At 33.7% G+C, this 11,644-nt stretch overlaps 3 protein-coding genes across 3 annotated transcripts; all 3 read left to right on the top strand.

Moving 5' to 3' along the window:
- The first annotated feature begins 1,094 nt into the window (after window positions 1-1,094).
- LOC119636037 (5-aminolevulinate synthase, erythroid-specific, mitochondrial) lies at window positions 1,095-3,823 on the top strand. Its single transcript, XM_038031116.1, has 2 exons — window positions 1,095-2,516; window positions 2,937-3,823. The coding sequence occupies exons 1-2, from the start codon at window positions 1,238-1,240 to the stop codon at window positions 3,293-3,295; spliced, it is 1,638 nt and encodes a 545-aa protein (XP_037887044.1). The 5' UTR covers window positions 1,095-1,237; the 3' UTR covers window positions 3,296-3,823.
- Window positions 3,824-4,637: 814 nt separating this feature from the next.
- LOC119636039 (ADP-ribosylation factor-like protein 6) lies at window positions 4,638-6,341 on the top strand. The gene is made up of 4 exons (XM_038031118.1): window positions 4,638-5,551; window positions 5,625-5,753; window positions 5,832-5,960; window positions 6,021-6,341. Exons 1-4 carry the CDS (start codon window positions 5,368-5,370, stop codon window positions 6,185-6,187), a joined length of 609 nt encoding a protein of 202 aa, XP_037887046.1. The 5' UTR covers window positions 4,638-5,367; the 3' UTR covers window positions 6,188-6,341.
- A 467-nt stretch (window positions 6,342-6,808) lies between these two features.
- On the top strand, window positions 6,809-10,108 carry LOC119636038 (zinc finger protein 90-like). The gene is made up of 5 exons (XM_038031117.1): window positions 6,809-7,367; window positions 7,421-7,638; window positions 7,695-7,739; window positions 7,800-8,091; window positions 8,159-10,108. Exons 1-5 carry the CDS (start codon window positions 6,835-6,837, stop codon window positions 8,448-8,450), a joined length of 1,380 nt encoding a protein of 459 aa, XP_037887045.1. The 5' UTR covers window positions 6,809-6,834; the 3' UTR covers window positions 8,451-10,108.
- The last annotated feature ends 1,536 nt before the right edge of the window (window positions 10,109-11,644 follow it).

Below are 11,644 nucleotides of genomic sequence, written 5' to 3' on the forward strand. Positions count from 1 at the left end.
GCATTTTTCAATTGGTCAAAAGTTTTAAATGAGATAACGGGGTTCAATCTTATTCTTTGCTCAGTATTCTTGCTCATGGCTCAAGTTGAACGAGTTCACCAATTGGTTTTTTTTGTATTGCGGTAGTTATTTGGCGACACTATTGAAAAATTACAATTATTTGGAACTTAGGGTATATATCTTCTAAATAGGAAATGTTTCGTGCATTTTCTCATCCAATCCGGGCACGACAAATGAAACAAGTTGCAAAAAATCGACATATGTGCTCACCTTAACTGCAGAAAGAAGAAAGTGAAAACGGCAATAACGATGCTGGAGTCTCAAACCGAACAGCGAACACCCAAGAAATGACGTTCACTAGGTATAAATAAATATATATATAAATTTGACAAAATCAAACGTTTATTTTTTTGGTATAGGTTGCTTGTTCTTCTTTCCTTTTGGTATAGGTTGGTTGTTCTTAACCGCATGTATGGCGCGGAGATTTTGAAGGCTGTAAAAATAATAGGAAAAGGCCAAGCCGTAAGAAAATTAAAAACATTGAAAAAAACGTAACCAACATTTTAAAACTAACGAAAAAGTGAAATGAGCGGCGTAAGTTAATAAATAATAAATTTAATTCTCCTTCTGTTCGGCAATTCAACAAGTGGAAATTCGCTGGGAAGCGTAAAAAAAAAAGAAGCCCAATGTGAATACAGAGTTCTTTGTTTGAGCTTAGTTTTGGTACATAATTCTTATTAGTTATTTACTTTATTATTTCTTTTGATTAATTTTGTTTGGTTAATGTCTTGTTAATTTTCCGCCAAATTATTTTTTTAAATTTAATTAAATTATGAAAATTACATTGTATAAAGTGTCATAAATTATTGTTATAATTTATTTGATATTTATGTTAATTAGAAAGACGAAGGTTAAGAACAATCAGAAACATTCAAATATTGGCAATTTAAAACTTGAAGAACATCTTTTCTTTTCAAATTTGAAACAAAAAATGTAGATATGGTAGGTCTGGCAGAGCTGGCAGGTGGCAGGTATGTTTAAAATCAGCTGTTTATATCGTTTGTGTTGTTTGTGTGCTCTCTAAGCTCTCAGCTATTTTATTTTAATTTGAAAGTTTTTGTACTTGGTTAGCTGCTAACTCTGCATTACGCAATTTAAAAAATCATTGTGACGTGGAGAAAATTTATACATAAAGATTTTCTATTATTTGAAAGCAAACAAATAAGAAAAAGAGAAAATGCCTTGCCCTTTCTTGACACGTCTGGGAGCCAATTTCGTACGCAATTATGGCGAAAATTTGTATCAGGCCTACGGCCGTTTTTGTCCAGTACTAAGGAATAATGGTCAAGCTGTTTTGACAAATGAAATGGGCCAAGTCGAGTTGCCAGCAATTAATATTGACATTGCTCGCCCGTACGCTACTTCCAACATTAGTACCAAAGTGGATGAGGAGCTGACAAAAATGAAAGAAGTTGTCCAAGAAGTCAAGGAAGAGCCTACGCCGACACCGACAACAGTAGAAACTGTAGCCGCCAAGGCTAATGAACAATTCGGCTATGAAAACTTTTTCCATGATCAAATTATGAAGAAGAAACAAGATCATTCCTATCGCGTTTTCAAGAAGGTAAACCGCCTAGCTGGTTCGGGCTTGTTTCCTCACGCTCTGGAATATTCGACTCGGGAGGAAAGGCCTATAACGGTATGGTGTGCTAACGATTATTTGGGTATGTCCGCCCATCCTCGAGTTAAAAAGGCAGTGGCCGATGCTTTGGAGCGTCATGGTTCTGGTGCGGGTGGCACTCGCAACATTTCGGGTAACTCTCTACATCATGAGATGTTAGAAGCGCGCTTAGCGAAATTACACGAAAAGGAAGCAGCTTTACTTTTCACTTCTTGTTTTGTGGCTAATGACTCGACTCTATTCACTTTGGCCAGACTTTTACCTGATTGTCATATATTTTCGGATTCAGGCAACCATGCGTCTATGATCCAAGGAATACGTAATAGCGGTGTTAAAAAGCATATATTCCGTCATAACGATGTCGAACACCTTGAAAGTATGATTTGCAAGTTAGATAAGAGGGCGCCGAAAATTGTAGCATTTGAAACTGTACATTCAATGACTGGTGATATTTGTCCTTTAGAGGAACTGTGCGATGTGGCTCATCTTTATGGAGCCATAACTTTCGTGGACGAAGTCCACGCGGTAGGCTTATATGGAGAACATGGTGCTGGTATAGGCGAACGAGACGGTGTTATGCATAAAATGGATATCATTTCGGGCACATTGGGAAAAGCTTATGGGAACATTGGCGGTTATATTGCCGGTTCGTCAAATTTGATTGATATGATACGTTCCTATGCTGCTGGTTTTATATTTACAACATCTTTACCACCGACGGTGTGTTGCGGCGCTTTGGAGTCTGTGGAAATTCTGGCTTCCCAAGAAGGTCAAGAGCTTCGTGCTCTGCACCGTAGAAATGTCTGCTATTTACGTAATCTGCTAAAAAGAGAAGGTAAATAAAAAAAAGAAGTACGGTATATAAAATGTGTAAGACCGTAAAATAGCTTCTGTGGAACGTCCAGTTAGGGCCAAATGTGACAGTTATGTCAAAACGGATGGAATACAGACTTGGCACAACCATCTAATAAACCCCAAAACGGATTACATTCGTTTACTGACAATGAATAGAAAATCGAAGTGACCTCGAAAAATCCAAGATTTGACTTGAAATTTGATCAGAATCTACAGAATTAAAATCATGTTTAAAATTAAATTGTTCTGACTCTGTTGTGACACAAGGTTCCAAGGGTAGAATTATAAAGCCTTCTATTGGCTCACAGTGTTTAGAAAAGTATTTGACAACTGAGGTAGACCTTGACGCGAATACATTTCTTTTATGTATATTTGATAAAAATCTCTTTTTCTTTGTCAGGTTTTCCAGTTGAGGACACACCTAGCCACATTATACCCATACGTATAGGCGATCCCTTGAAAACTTCCAAAATATCGGATCTACTAATGTTCACCTTTGGCCACTATATACAGGCAATTAATTACCCGACGGTAGCTCGTGGTGAAGAAAAATTACGTTTGGCTCCTACACCATTCCATAACATTGATATGATGAATCAGCTTGTACAGGATATGAGAAAAGTTTGGGAGATGCTGGATATGCCTTTGAAAAAACAAATACAACAACAACATCATAACAGTAATATGTCGATGCAACAACATTACACCAGTAGTGCTGCTGCCAAGAACACAAAAAATAATATCAATGTTTTAATATAAGAAAAGGGGCAACAGAGAGAGAGAGAGAGAGAAAGAGAGAGGGCGACACATTAACATGATTGTTTGTTTGTATTTTGGTGGCTAGTGCATTAAATAACAAGGTATTAAATAATATGTTATTTGGTTTTTAACTTTTTTTTCGGTGATTGGTGTTATTCGATTATTTTTCTTAACAAAAAAAAAGCATTCTAACATAGTATGTGTTCGGTGTAATTTGGTGCTCAAAAAAAAAAAAAAATATATATATATATATATATATAAATATAGGCGCATACATATATGTGTATGTGTTGCGTTATGTACAAGTACATATTTAACATCTCAAGGTCGTTCGTTCTTTGTTATTGATGTTGCTTTTTAATGCAATTGGAAAGCAACAGGTTTTTTTTGTTGTTATTATTATTATTATTTTGGCTTTTTTTTTTTGTTTTTTGATTATTTAACGTAAAATTGATTGGATATGGGTGGCAGTAGCATTTTCTAGAAAACGAGCAATAAAAATTAAAATAGCAAAGCAATAAAAAGTTTCAATTGTGTTTTTTATTCTAATCACTTGCATACGTAATTGATTACTTTATATGCAGAGCTCTTTATTCTAAAGGTTTATGTGATTTCGAATACGTAAACATTTTAAGATACGCATAAAAGCAAAGATTTCCGTTTTCATTTCTCTTATAAAATAGTCAGGGCGTCGATTCAATCAAGAGTTAGTATTTGAAAGACACTTTTAGACTCCACGTACCACTGCAATAGTAATTAGTGGTTTTCTTTAGTAATGACAAAGTAAACTATTTGAAGAGTCCCATTATAATGGCCATTGCAAAGATATATTAGAATATTTATTATTCATGAAAACAGTCAAGTATGATTTATTACCGAGCTATTCTAATGTGCTTTTTTTTAGTGTAATTAGTCAGGTGACGATGAGTACTTAGTTTTCCTGCTTTAGAATTCTTACGTCATTTGGTGAATAATAATAAACGTTTTGACAGCAGAATGTTATTTAACTTAACTTAAGTTATAGCAATAACGCTAAGAAGCTTTCGGGGTTGAAGACCTTGTAAGAAAAGGAAAAAGGATGTTCCCGTAAAGAGAAATGTCCTCATTACATCAAATGTCGTCCTACTCAATTTTTAAAACTTATAAGCAATTTACAAATAATGACGTAACCAGAGGTTCTTACTTAAGAGTCGTTTTTCATTCCAATCTTCTTTTTTTTTTGCTTTTTTTTTCAATCCAATACAAAACAAATGGTAACATTATAGCGGGACGGGGCCCACCATTACTTTCATACTTCTATTCATATGACTTTTCAAAATAGCGCACGTAGTCGGAAAAGTGGCCAAATCCGCACCACTTTCCATAATATTCGTCCTTGAGATAAAACAGGTAAAAAAAAGCAAAAAAAAATTCGGTGCAACAAATTTCTTAAATATATTTCAAAAATTGGGACCTGTAAGCGGAACATAAGACTACAGTCGTACGGACAGACTGTCGAAGATTAATGCAAAAAGAGTTTCTGAATAAATCGATGGGTCTATCTCAAGTCTTTTCGCTATTATAAGACCCTATGTCACGGGTGGCGAAGAGTATGAAGTAGGAAAAGTATATCCTCAACTGGAGACATGCCAGTTAGACAATAGAAAATAGTTTTTCAAATTATTCGGTGATCTTCTCCAAAATGGGTATCCGAAATTTTTCGATGAATATCTGCTGCAGAATTCGGACTCACCAAAACATTGCATATTCTTCGTCGTAATATTATGTTTTTAAGTTCAGCATATGCTACGAATTCCATTCAAAAGCTAATGGCAGTGTTAAAACTTATTATAAAGGAGAACAACTATATTGTTTTACATGTACATGTAATGACTTGCAAACTTTTGTAGATGTTTTACTATGTTTTTCCACTTCGTTGCTATAACAATTTCAAGGTTTTGAAAGTCTTGTGTAAAGTTTTGCAAAACAAATAGAAAAAATTTCAATCAAACACAAGTTCACCATCGTTTACAAATGTAACATAAGAGGAAGACTATCAATTTCATTATACTCGGAATAAACTTCCTAGCACTATGGGAATGTTTAATAATTTTCTACATTTACTCAAAATCAACAAAGAGAAAATGACTGTTTTGGTAGTGGGTCTTAATAACAGTGGCAAGTCGACTATTATTAATCATCTGAAGAAAAAAACGCATGAACCAGGTTCAAATATTGCGATACCGACAGTGGGTTTTAATATCGAAGAATTTTATAGTAAGTCATAAAAGCTGTGTATTATTACGCTAAAGCTAAAGTTCATATCTAAAGTAGCCATTTCTACTTCTAGGTCAAGGGGTTTTATTTACTATGATTGATATGTCCGGAGCTTGGAAATATCGTAATTTGTGGCAGCATCAATTCAAAAATTGCCAAGGCATCATTTACGTGATTGATTCTAGTGACAAAATGAGAATGGGTAGGTATTGTGGAAGCAGCTGTGCTACCATCAGATATATCACGATATTTCTAATCGCCTTATCGTTTATTTTTATAGTCGTTGTAAAGGAAGAATTAAATATTTTGCTACAACATTCCGATCTGCTGCATCGTAACATTCCTCTCTTGTTTTATAATAATAAAATCGATTGTGAAAGTTCTCTGTCTTGTGTCAACATCGCAGCCGGTTAGCCTTTATAAGAACTAAATTTGATTTCAATCTTATAATTTTTTCATTTCCAATTAGCCTTAGATCTATCATCAATAACAGACAAGCCATGGCATGTCAGTTCCAGCAGCGCTATAACAGGTGACGGCCTCGAGGAAGGCGTTCAATGGCTTATACAGCAAATACGTTTAGTAAATCATAATCATAAGAAAGTTAAACATAAAAAACGTGATAAACGGAAGTAATTATAATAAAATGAATTGTTAATTATGGAAGACTTAAGAGCCCTATATCAAAACTTTGCGTAATACGTAATTCTTGAAAATTTTTACACGCGAGCGGTTGCAAAATGTCAGTTAAAATGTTTTGAAAAGTGTAGGAAAAATAGCTAACTTCGAATGAACGGAAAGTTTTAATTTATGAGTTTAACCCCCTGTAGGCTGAATTAACAGCAAAGATTTTTTCATTTAAAGCACTTTTCTCCAACTTCCAATTTCGCAGACAATTTTGGTGACGCTCTAAACGTTCTTTTTTTTAATTCAAGCAACAGAAAAAAAAAAACAAAAGTTGGGCTACAAACAAAGTAGTTTAAGAATATTTTTTCGTATTGGCAATGATTATTGCCTTTCGCTTTCACTGCTTTTAATTTTCTGCAGTAATAGTAGGTTGCTTGACTGCCCTCATTCCTATTAAGTGGTTTGCTGCAATTCAGTTAGAAAATCTGTGATCATTTATTAATGATTGTCAAAATAATAAGAACTTATCATAAACAAATTGACATTTTTTTGTATATCAACTTTCCCTATTTTTTTTCGCCAAGTACAAATTTTTACATTTTATAAAATTAAATAAATTAAAACATACCTACCGCAATTAGTCAGTAACCAAAATAATGACTACCACCGTAGCAATGCAAAAAATGTGTCGTTTATGTATGTCTGAAACGGCTGAAAATAAAAAAGTGTACTCAAAAATGTACTCAATTTATAAAGCGCCGTCAGGTGAAAAAGATGTTTCGATAGTAGAATTAATAAAACAAACCTTGCCACGGCTCCGTATATCTGATAAAGATTTACTGCCAAAATCGATTTGTGAAAATTGTGTCCTGAAACTAATGGATTTTTATAAATTCCAAGAGCTTTGTTTAAAAGTTGAACAAAAATATAAAAAATTCCTGGTTCAAGAAGATCAAGAAGATCCTTTAGCTAAATCTGATTTACCTATCGACATGAAAGAAGTCGATGAGATTGTCATAAATATGGATGACAATTTAAGAGATGAAGATTTTGATGGCATGAGCAGTATTAGTGATATTAAAGATGAGGATATAAAAACTTGCAGCGAATTTAGTGATGATTTCGTTTGGAGCGATTCGATTGATAGCTTGAGCAATGACAGCGATTGTATCGATGATAAAAAGGATAAGTACGTTGATTTGCTAATAAAGCCCCCGTAAATGCATTTAACGAAATTTTCAGGAATAAAAGTCAATACCAATTAAGAACTGCGAATAAGACGAATAGAAAGATCATTGACATGAAGCCAATAGATGCTAATCAAGGAACTAATAAAGCGCAACAGTTTGCATGTGAATTTTGCAACAAATTTTATAAAACAAAAGATACTCTACAGAAACATAGACGTGTCTTCCATATTGGTAAAGATAAACGGGTTACGTGCAATATTTGCAAGAAAGGTAAGAAAATGTACTATTCTTATAGTTGCTATGCACAATTAATATTATATTTACAGAATTGAAACCTTACAGTTTTAAGGAACATATGCTACTTCACAGCGGTAATTTATGTGTATGAAGAGCATTTCACCATTAATTAAATTGGCTTTACTTTCATCTAGATATAAAACCTTACTTATGTTCTGAATGCGGGAAATCATTTAGTTCCTCAAGCACTTTACGGCAACATTTACTACGTCATAAAGATGAAAAACAATACCAATGTCCCGATTGCCCTCGCAAATTCTCTTGCCGAAGTGATTTGTTTTCTCATAGCGAAGTACATCAAGCAAAACCAAAATCCCACGTATGCGATGTTTGCGGGCGGGGCTTTACTATGCCGTATATGTTAAAGAAACATAAAATGTATCATAACAATGACAGACCGTTCACTTGCGAATATTGTGGCAAAAGGTATGAATTGCTTTTTTTTATGTAAATAATTTTGATTTTAGTCCCTTTTTTTGCTATGACATTTCAGTTTCTATACGGCTGCAAAATTACGCCGCCATGCTCGCATTCATACGGGTGAAAAGCCCTATCGTTGTAAATACTGTGATAAACAATATCGTCAATCGAATGAACTGATCAAGCATTATCGCGTGCATTTAGGTGAAAATGTCTATCAATGCGAATTGTGTCCTTTAAGATTACCAACTGTAAAAACTTTGCGTGAACATTTTGCCAGTCATAAAAGTGACGATTCCGAAACAACGGAACGTAATCTCGCTGCTCTAAAAGCGTTGGAAATGAAAGGAATTTTCGCAAAATGAACCCAAACGCAAACTAAAATAAATGTGAAACGAAAGTCTAAGATAGACTTTCCCGGACTTTGATTTGGAAAAATCGTTATCCCTATCGTAGTACGTACACACGTAAATGTACTTTCTTTTCTAGTGAAAAATGCATTGAATTTATTTAGGTAAAATGTATTTTTAAAAGAAACTTACTTCTATTATTAACAAACAAGAAAGTTACATTTGCCTTTGTTGCCGTATAGCACAGAACCTCAATGAAGAACTTAGCTCGGTTGGAATTCAAGACCGAGTGCCCGCTCGAAAATCTAAGAAAATTTTAAGAGAAGCCCACCCTTTAATAGAGCACTGAGTTAAGAGATATGTTTACGTTTAAAACAATCTAAAAATAATCAAGGATGGTTTATCAATACATTTGGATTTATAAAAAATTCTGATTTGAAAGGAGAATCTCGAAAGTCTTGCTCTACGTTCTGGTCCACGCGAACGGCCACAAGTCATAAGTATTTTGTTTATTTAAGTTTGGGACGTGGGATCGTTGAACCCTTTTACGCAACAATTTTTTAAATTGAATACAAATTTTTTTGAAGCGAAATATTGTCCATGTACCAAAGTGTGCCATCCAATCGTAATTAGACGTTTTCACAAATTGCCCTATCCTAGCCAAAATTTTCATACCAATTAAGTCGTGCAAATTTTAAGAGCGGATACTTCGCTTAAAGCGAACGGTTATAACAGAGAAAATGCTTTGTCATCTGAAAGTGATAAGATGGATAGAGGGACAAAAATATTTCCAAATAGGAAAGAAAAATGGAAGACGTATGCGAAAGTAGAAATTTGCATTTATTTTGATTTTTTTTTTTTTTTACATATATGGTCAGTCAGTCAGACGGTGGTGTCCCTTACGCAGATAACGCGGTGAAGACTGTAAAGAAGTGAACAAAGAAAGAGATAGGGAGATGGCCGAAAGCCTAGTGGGTGTATGAGCAATTGAACGCTTACGGAACCTACGACCAAACGAAACTTATCGTGCTGGGATTTGGACTCGCAAATGCTGACAGCAACGGTTCTCACCTATTCGTCTAATGTTTGGACATAGGATCTATAAGCGGATTGCCGCAACAGTTTATAAATTCTATTCAGTTAGTTGCAAGATGCCGTTGAAATGTGCAGATGTTTTACTTCACACCTTCCTCGATTATCGTAAGAACCTGAGTCAAGTTCATATTGTTCCTTCCGTATATCTGTGTTATCTGCTTGTCGCATAGTCGCAAAAATTGTGGAAAAAAACTCCAGTTCCAGGATAGAATCAGCTTAGCTGGTTACCATCAGCCAAGCGCAAGCACGCCCACTGTAAGGAAAAAATTTGAATTTATAATCGATGGCAGATATTGCCCTGAAATTCAACATATTTTCAAGAGACATTGAATACCTTAAAAAAGAAAGAGGTTGAACACACGGCGGTTCTTAGCCGCTGACTAACGTACTTACATTTAACAAAATGTTTCGTAATTGTCGATCTGAGATCTTAAGGGTTGCGACTATTACTTTCTTACATATTTTTGTTCGTTTTCGAGTTGATGTGTGTAGCTAGCGAGCCCACTATTTTGAACAGTTGGGAATATTCTAAAAATGAGTAAAAATTCCAAATTTTGTCTGCCAACTATGATGTTTAGTAAAAATTAATTTAAAATTGGGTTCGATTAGATTCATTTTCGTAGGAAACGTCCATAACTATTGAAAAATGCCCTAAAGGAGCGAATATCCGAATGTGACGTAATAAATAACTTATTTGCCAGGCTGAGCCGAACTTTTTCTATATAAAAACTCTTGGCTGCTATTGGCTGATGCAAAGTTAGGTTAACTGTGTTAAATTTTACGAAACTATTAGAATCTTCTGATGATGTTTTTAACGAGCTTTTATTTCGACACATTTCATAAATTGTTTTTCTTTTTATTTAAATACAGATGCCTTTGTATTTTTCAATTCAATTATTTATCGATACATTCATACATAAATAGCAAATGTTTAGAGAAGAACATACAATACGCATATAAATATAAATATATATATATAAATATATATAATAAAATACCTAAACATAGATGTAATTATTGTTCTTAATTAAATTATTTGTAAGTAATGGTAAATGCCACCGTATATTATGAATACATAGAGATAATGATACGAATAAGATAATAAAAAAAAAAAGTTTCTCGATTAATTTACGAAACTAATTGTAATAGACAATGAGTTAAAGCTTAATATATTCCAAACCGAAGAAAATTTCATTCATAAAAAAGGTCAAGGATTAAGGGATCCGTGAACTTTTAATATAAAGCGTCTATGTGCAAAATTTTTTTTTTTTTTTTTTTTTTTTTTTTGTTTATTTATAAAAGCTTTTTATATGCGATCACCAACTTCATAAAAATATATAAAATGAAAACATTTACATACAAAATTGTGTATGTCGATGGTAAAGGGCCTCGGGACATATATATGGCAAGACTAAGCGAATTAGACTCTTCGGATTCATCCCTATGGACAGTTAGCTGACATGTATCATATTTCATGTATGTAATACAACAATTCGATGAATGAATGAATGAATGTTAATTTACAGTAAGAAAGAGCACACATTGTAAGCTTTAGGTTCAGTATCTAACATTTAAGCGGTATTTTTTGTTCCCATTCCATTTATGATGCAAGAGGAATCAAAAAATATATGAGTTATTATAAACTGTAAGCTTATTGTGTTGTTAGCATGTGTAGACCGATGTTGATTGATAAAAATATATGCATATACTTCTTAGGTGTTTTGATGTGAATTATTAGCGTAAATCACAAGCAATTAATGTGTGAGTGATTTATTTATGTATGTGTGGAAATTTTATGTTAGTCAATAAGCGCAATCGACGGATTCCTAAATCGACAGAAATGTCTACACTCTTCCCAATGCCCTGGAAACCCTTCGGGTACTTTGCATAGTTTCCGATCCATATAAGCAAATGTTAACAACAATTTAACACATCTTTAGATTTGTATTCAAAAATCCTCCGCCTACTTATAAAAGTTTTCAAATATTTTGGTAAATTAACGGAAAAATTAATGTTTTTATTACGGTTGGAAGTTATTGGTTGATCGTATTTAACGTATACGCAAGATGTATTTATACTTTAATATCGTACGAGAGCTGCATATATGTTCACGT

Source organism: Glossina fuscipes, unplaced genomic scaffold, assembly GCF_014805625.2.
Source record: "Glossina fuscipes isolate IAEA_lab_2018 unplaced genomic scaffold, Yale_Gfus_2 27, whole genome shotgun sequence".
Taxonomy (NCBI): Eukaryota; Metazoa; Arthropoda; class Insecta; order Diptera; family Glossinidae; genus Glossina; species Glossina fuscipes.

Excerpts from the sequence above, each read along its gene's own strand:
- LOC119636037 (XM_038031116.1), top strand. The coding sequence starts at position 1,238 with ATGCCTTGCCCTTTCTTGACACGTCTGGGAGCCAATTTCGTACGCAAT. Across the intron at positions 2,517-2,936 it reads TAATCTGCTAAAAAGAGAAG|GTTTTCCAGTTGAGGACACA; the intron begins GTAAATAAAAAA and ends TTTCTTTGTCAG.
- LOC119636039 (XM_038031118.1), top strand. The coding sequence starts at position 5,368 with ATGGGAATGTTTAATAATTTTCTACATTTACTCAAAATCAACAAAGAG. Across the intron at positions 5,552-5,624 it reads TAATATCGAAGAATTTTATA|GTCAAGGGGTTTTATTTACT; the intron begins GTAAGTCATAAA and ends TTCTACTTCTAG. Across the intron at positions 5,961-6,020 it reads TTGTGTCAACATCGCAGCCG|CCTTAGATCTATCATCAATA; the intron begins GTTAGCCTTTAT and ends ATTTCCAATTAG.
- LOC119636038 (XM_038031117.1), top strand. The coding sequence starts at position 6,835 with ATGACTACCACCGTAGCAATGCAAAAAATGTGTCGTTTATGTATGTCT. Across the intron at positions 7,740-7,799 it reads ACATATGCTACTTCACAGCG|ATATAAAACCTTACTTATGT; the intron begins GTAATTTATGTG and ends ACTTTCATCTAG. Across the intron at positions 8,092-8,158 it reads TGCGAATATTGTGGCAAAAG|TTTCTATACGGCTGCAAAAT; the intron begins GTATGAATTGCT and ends ATGACATTTCAG.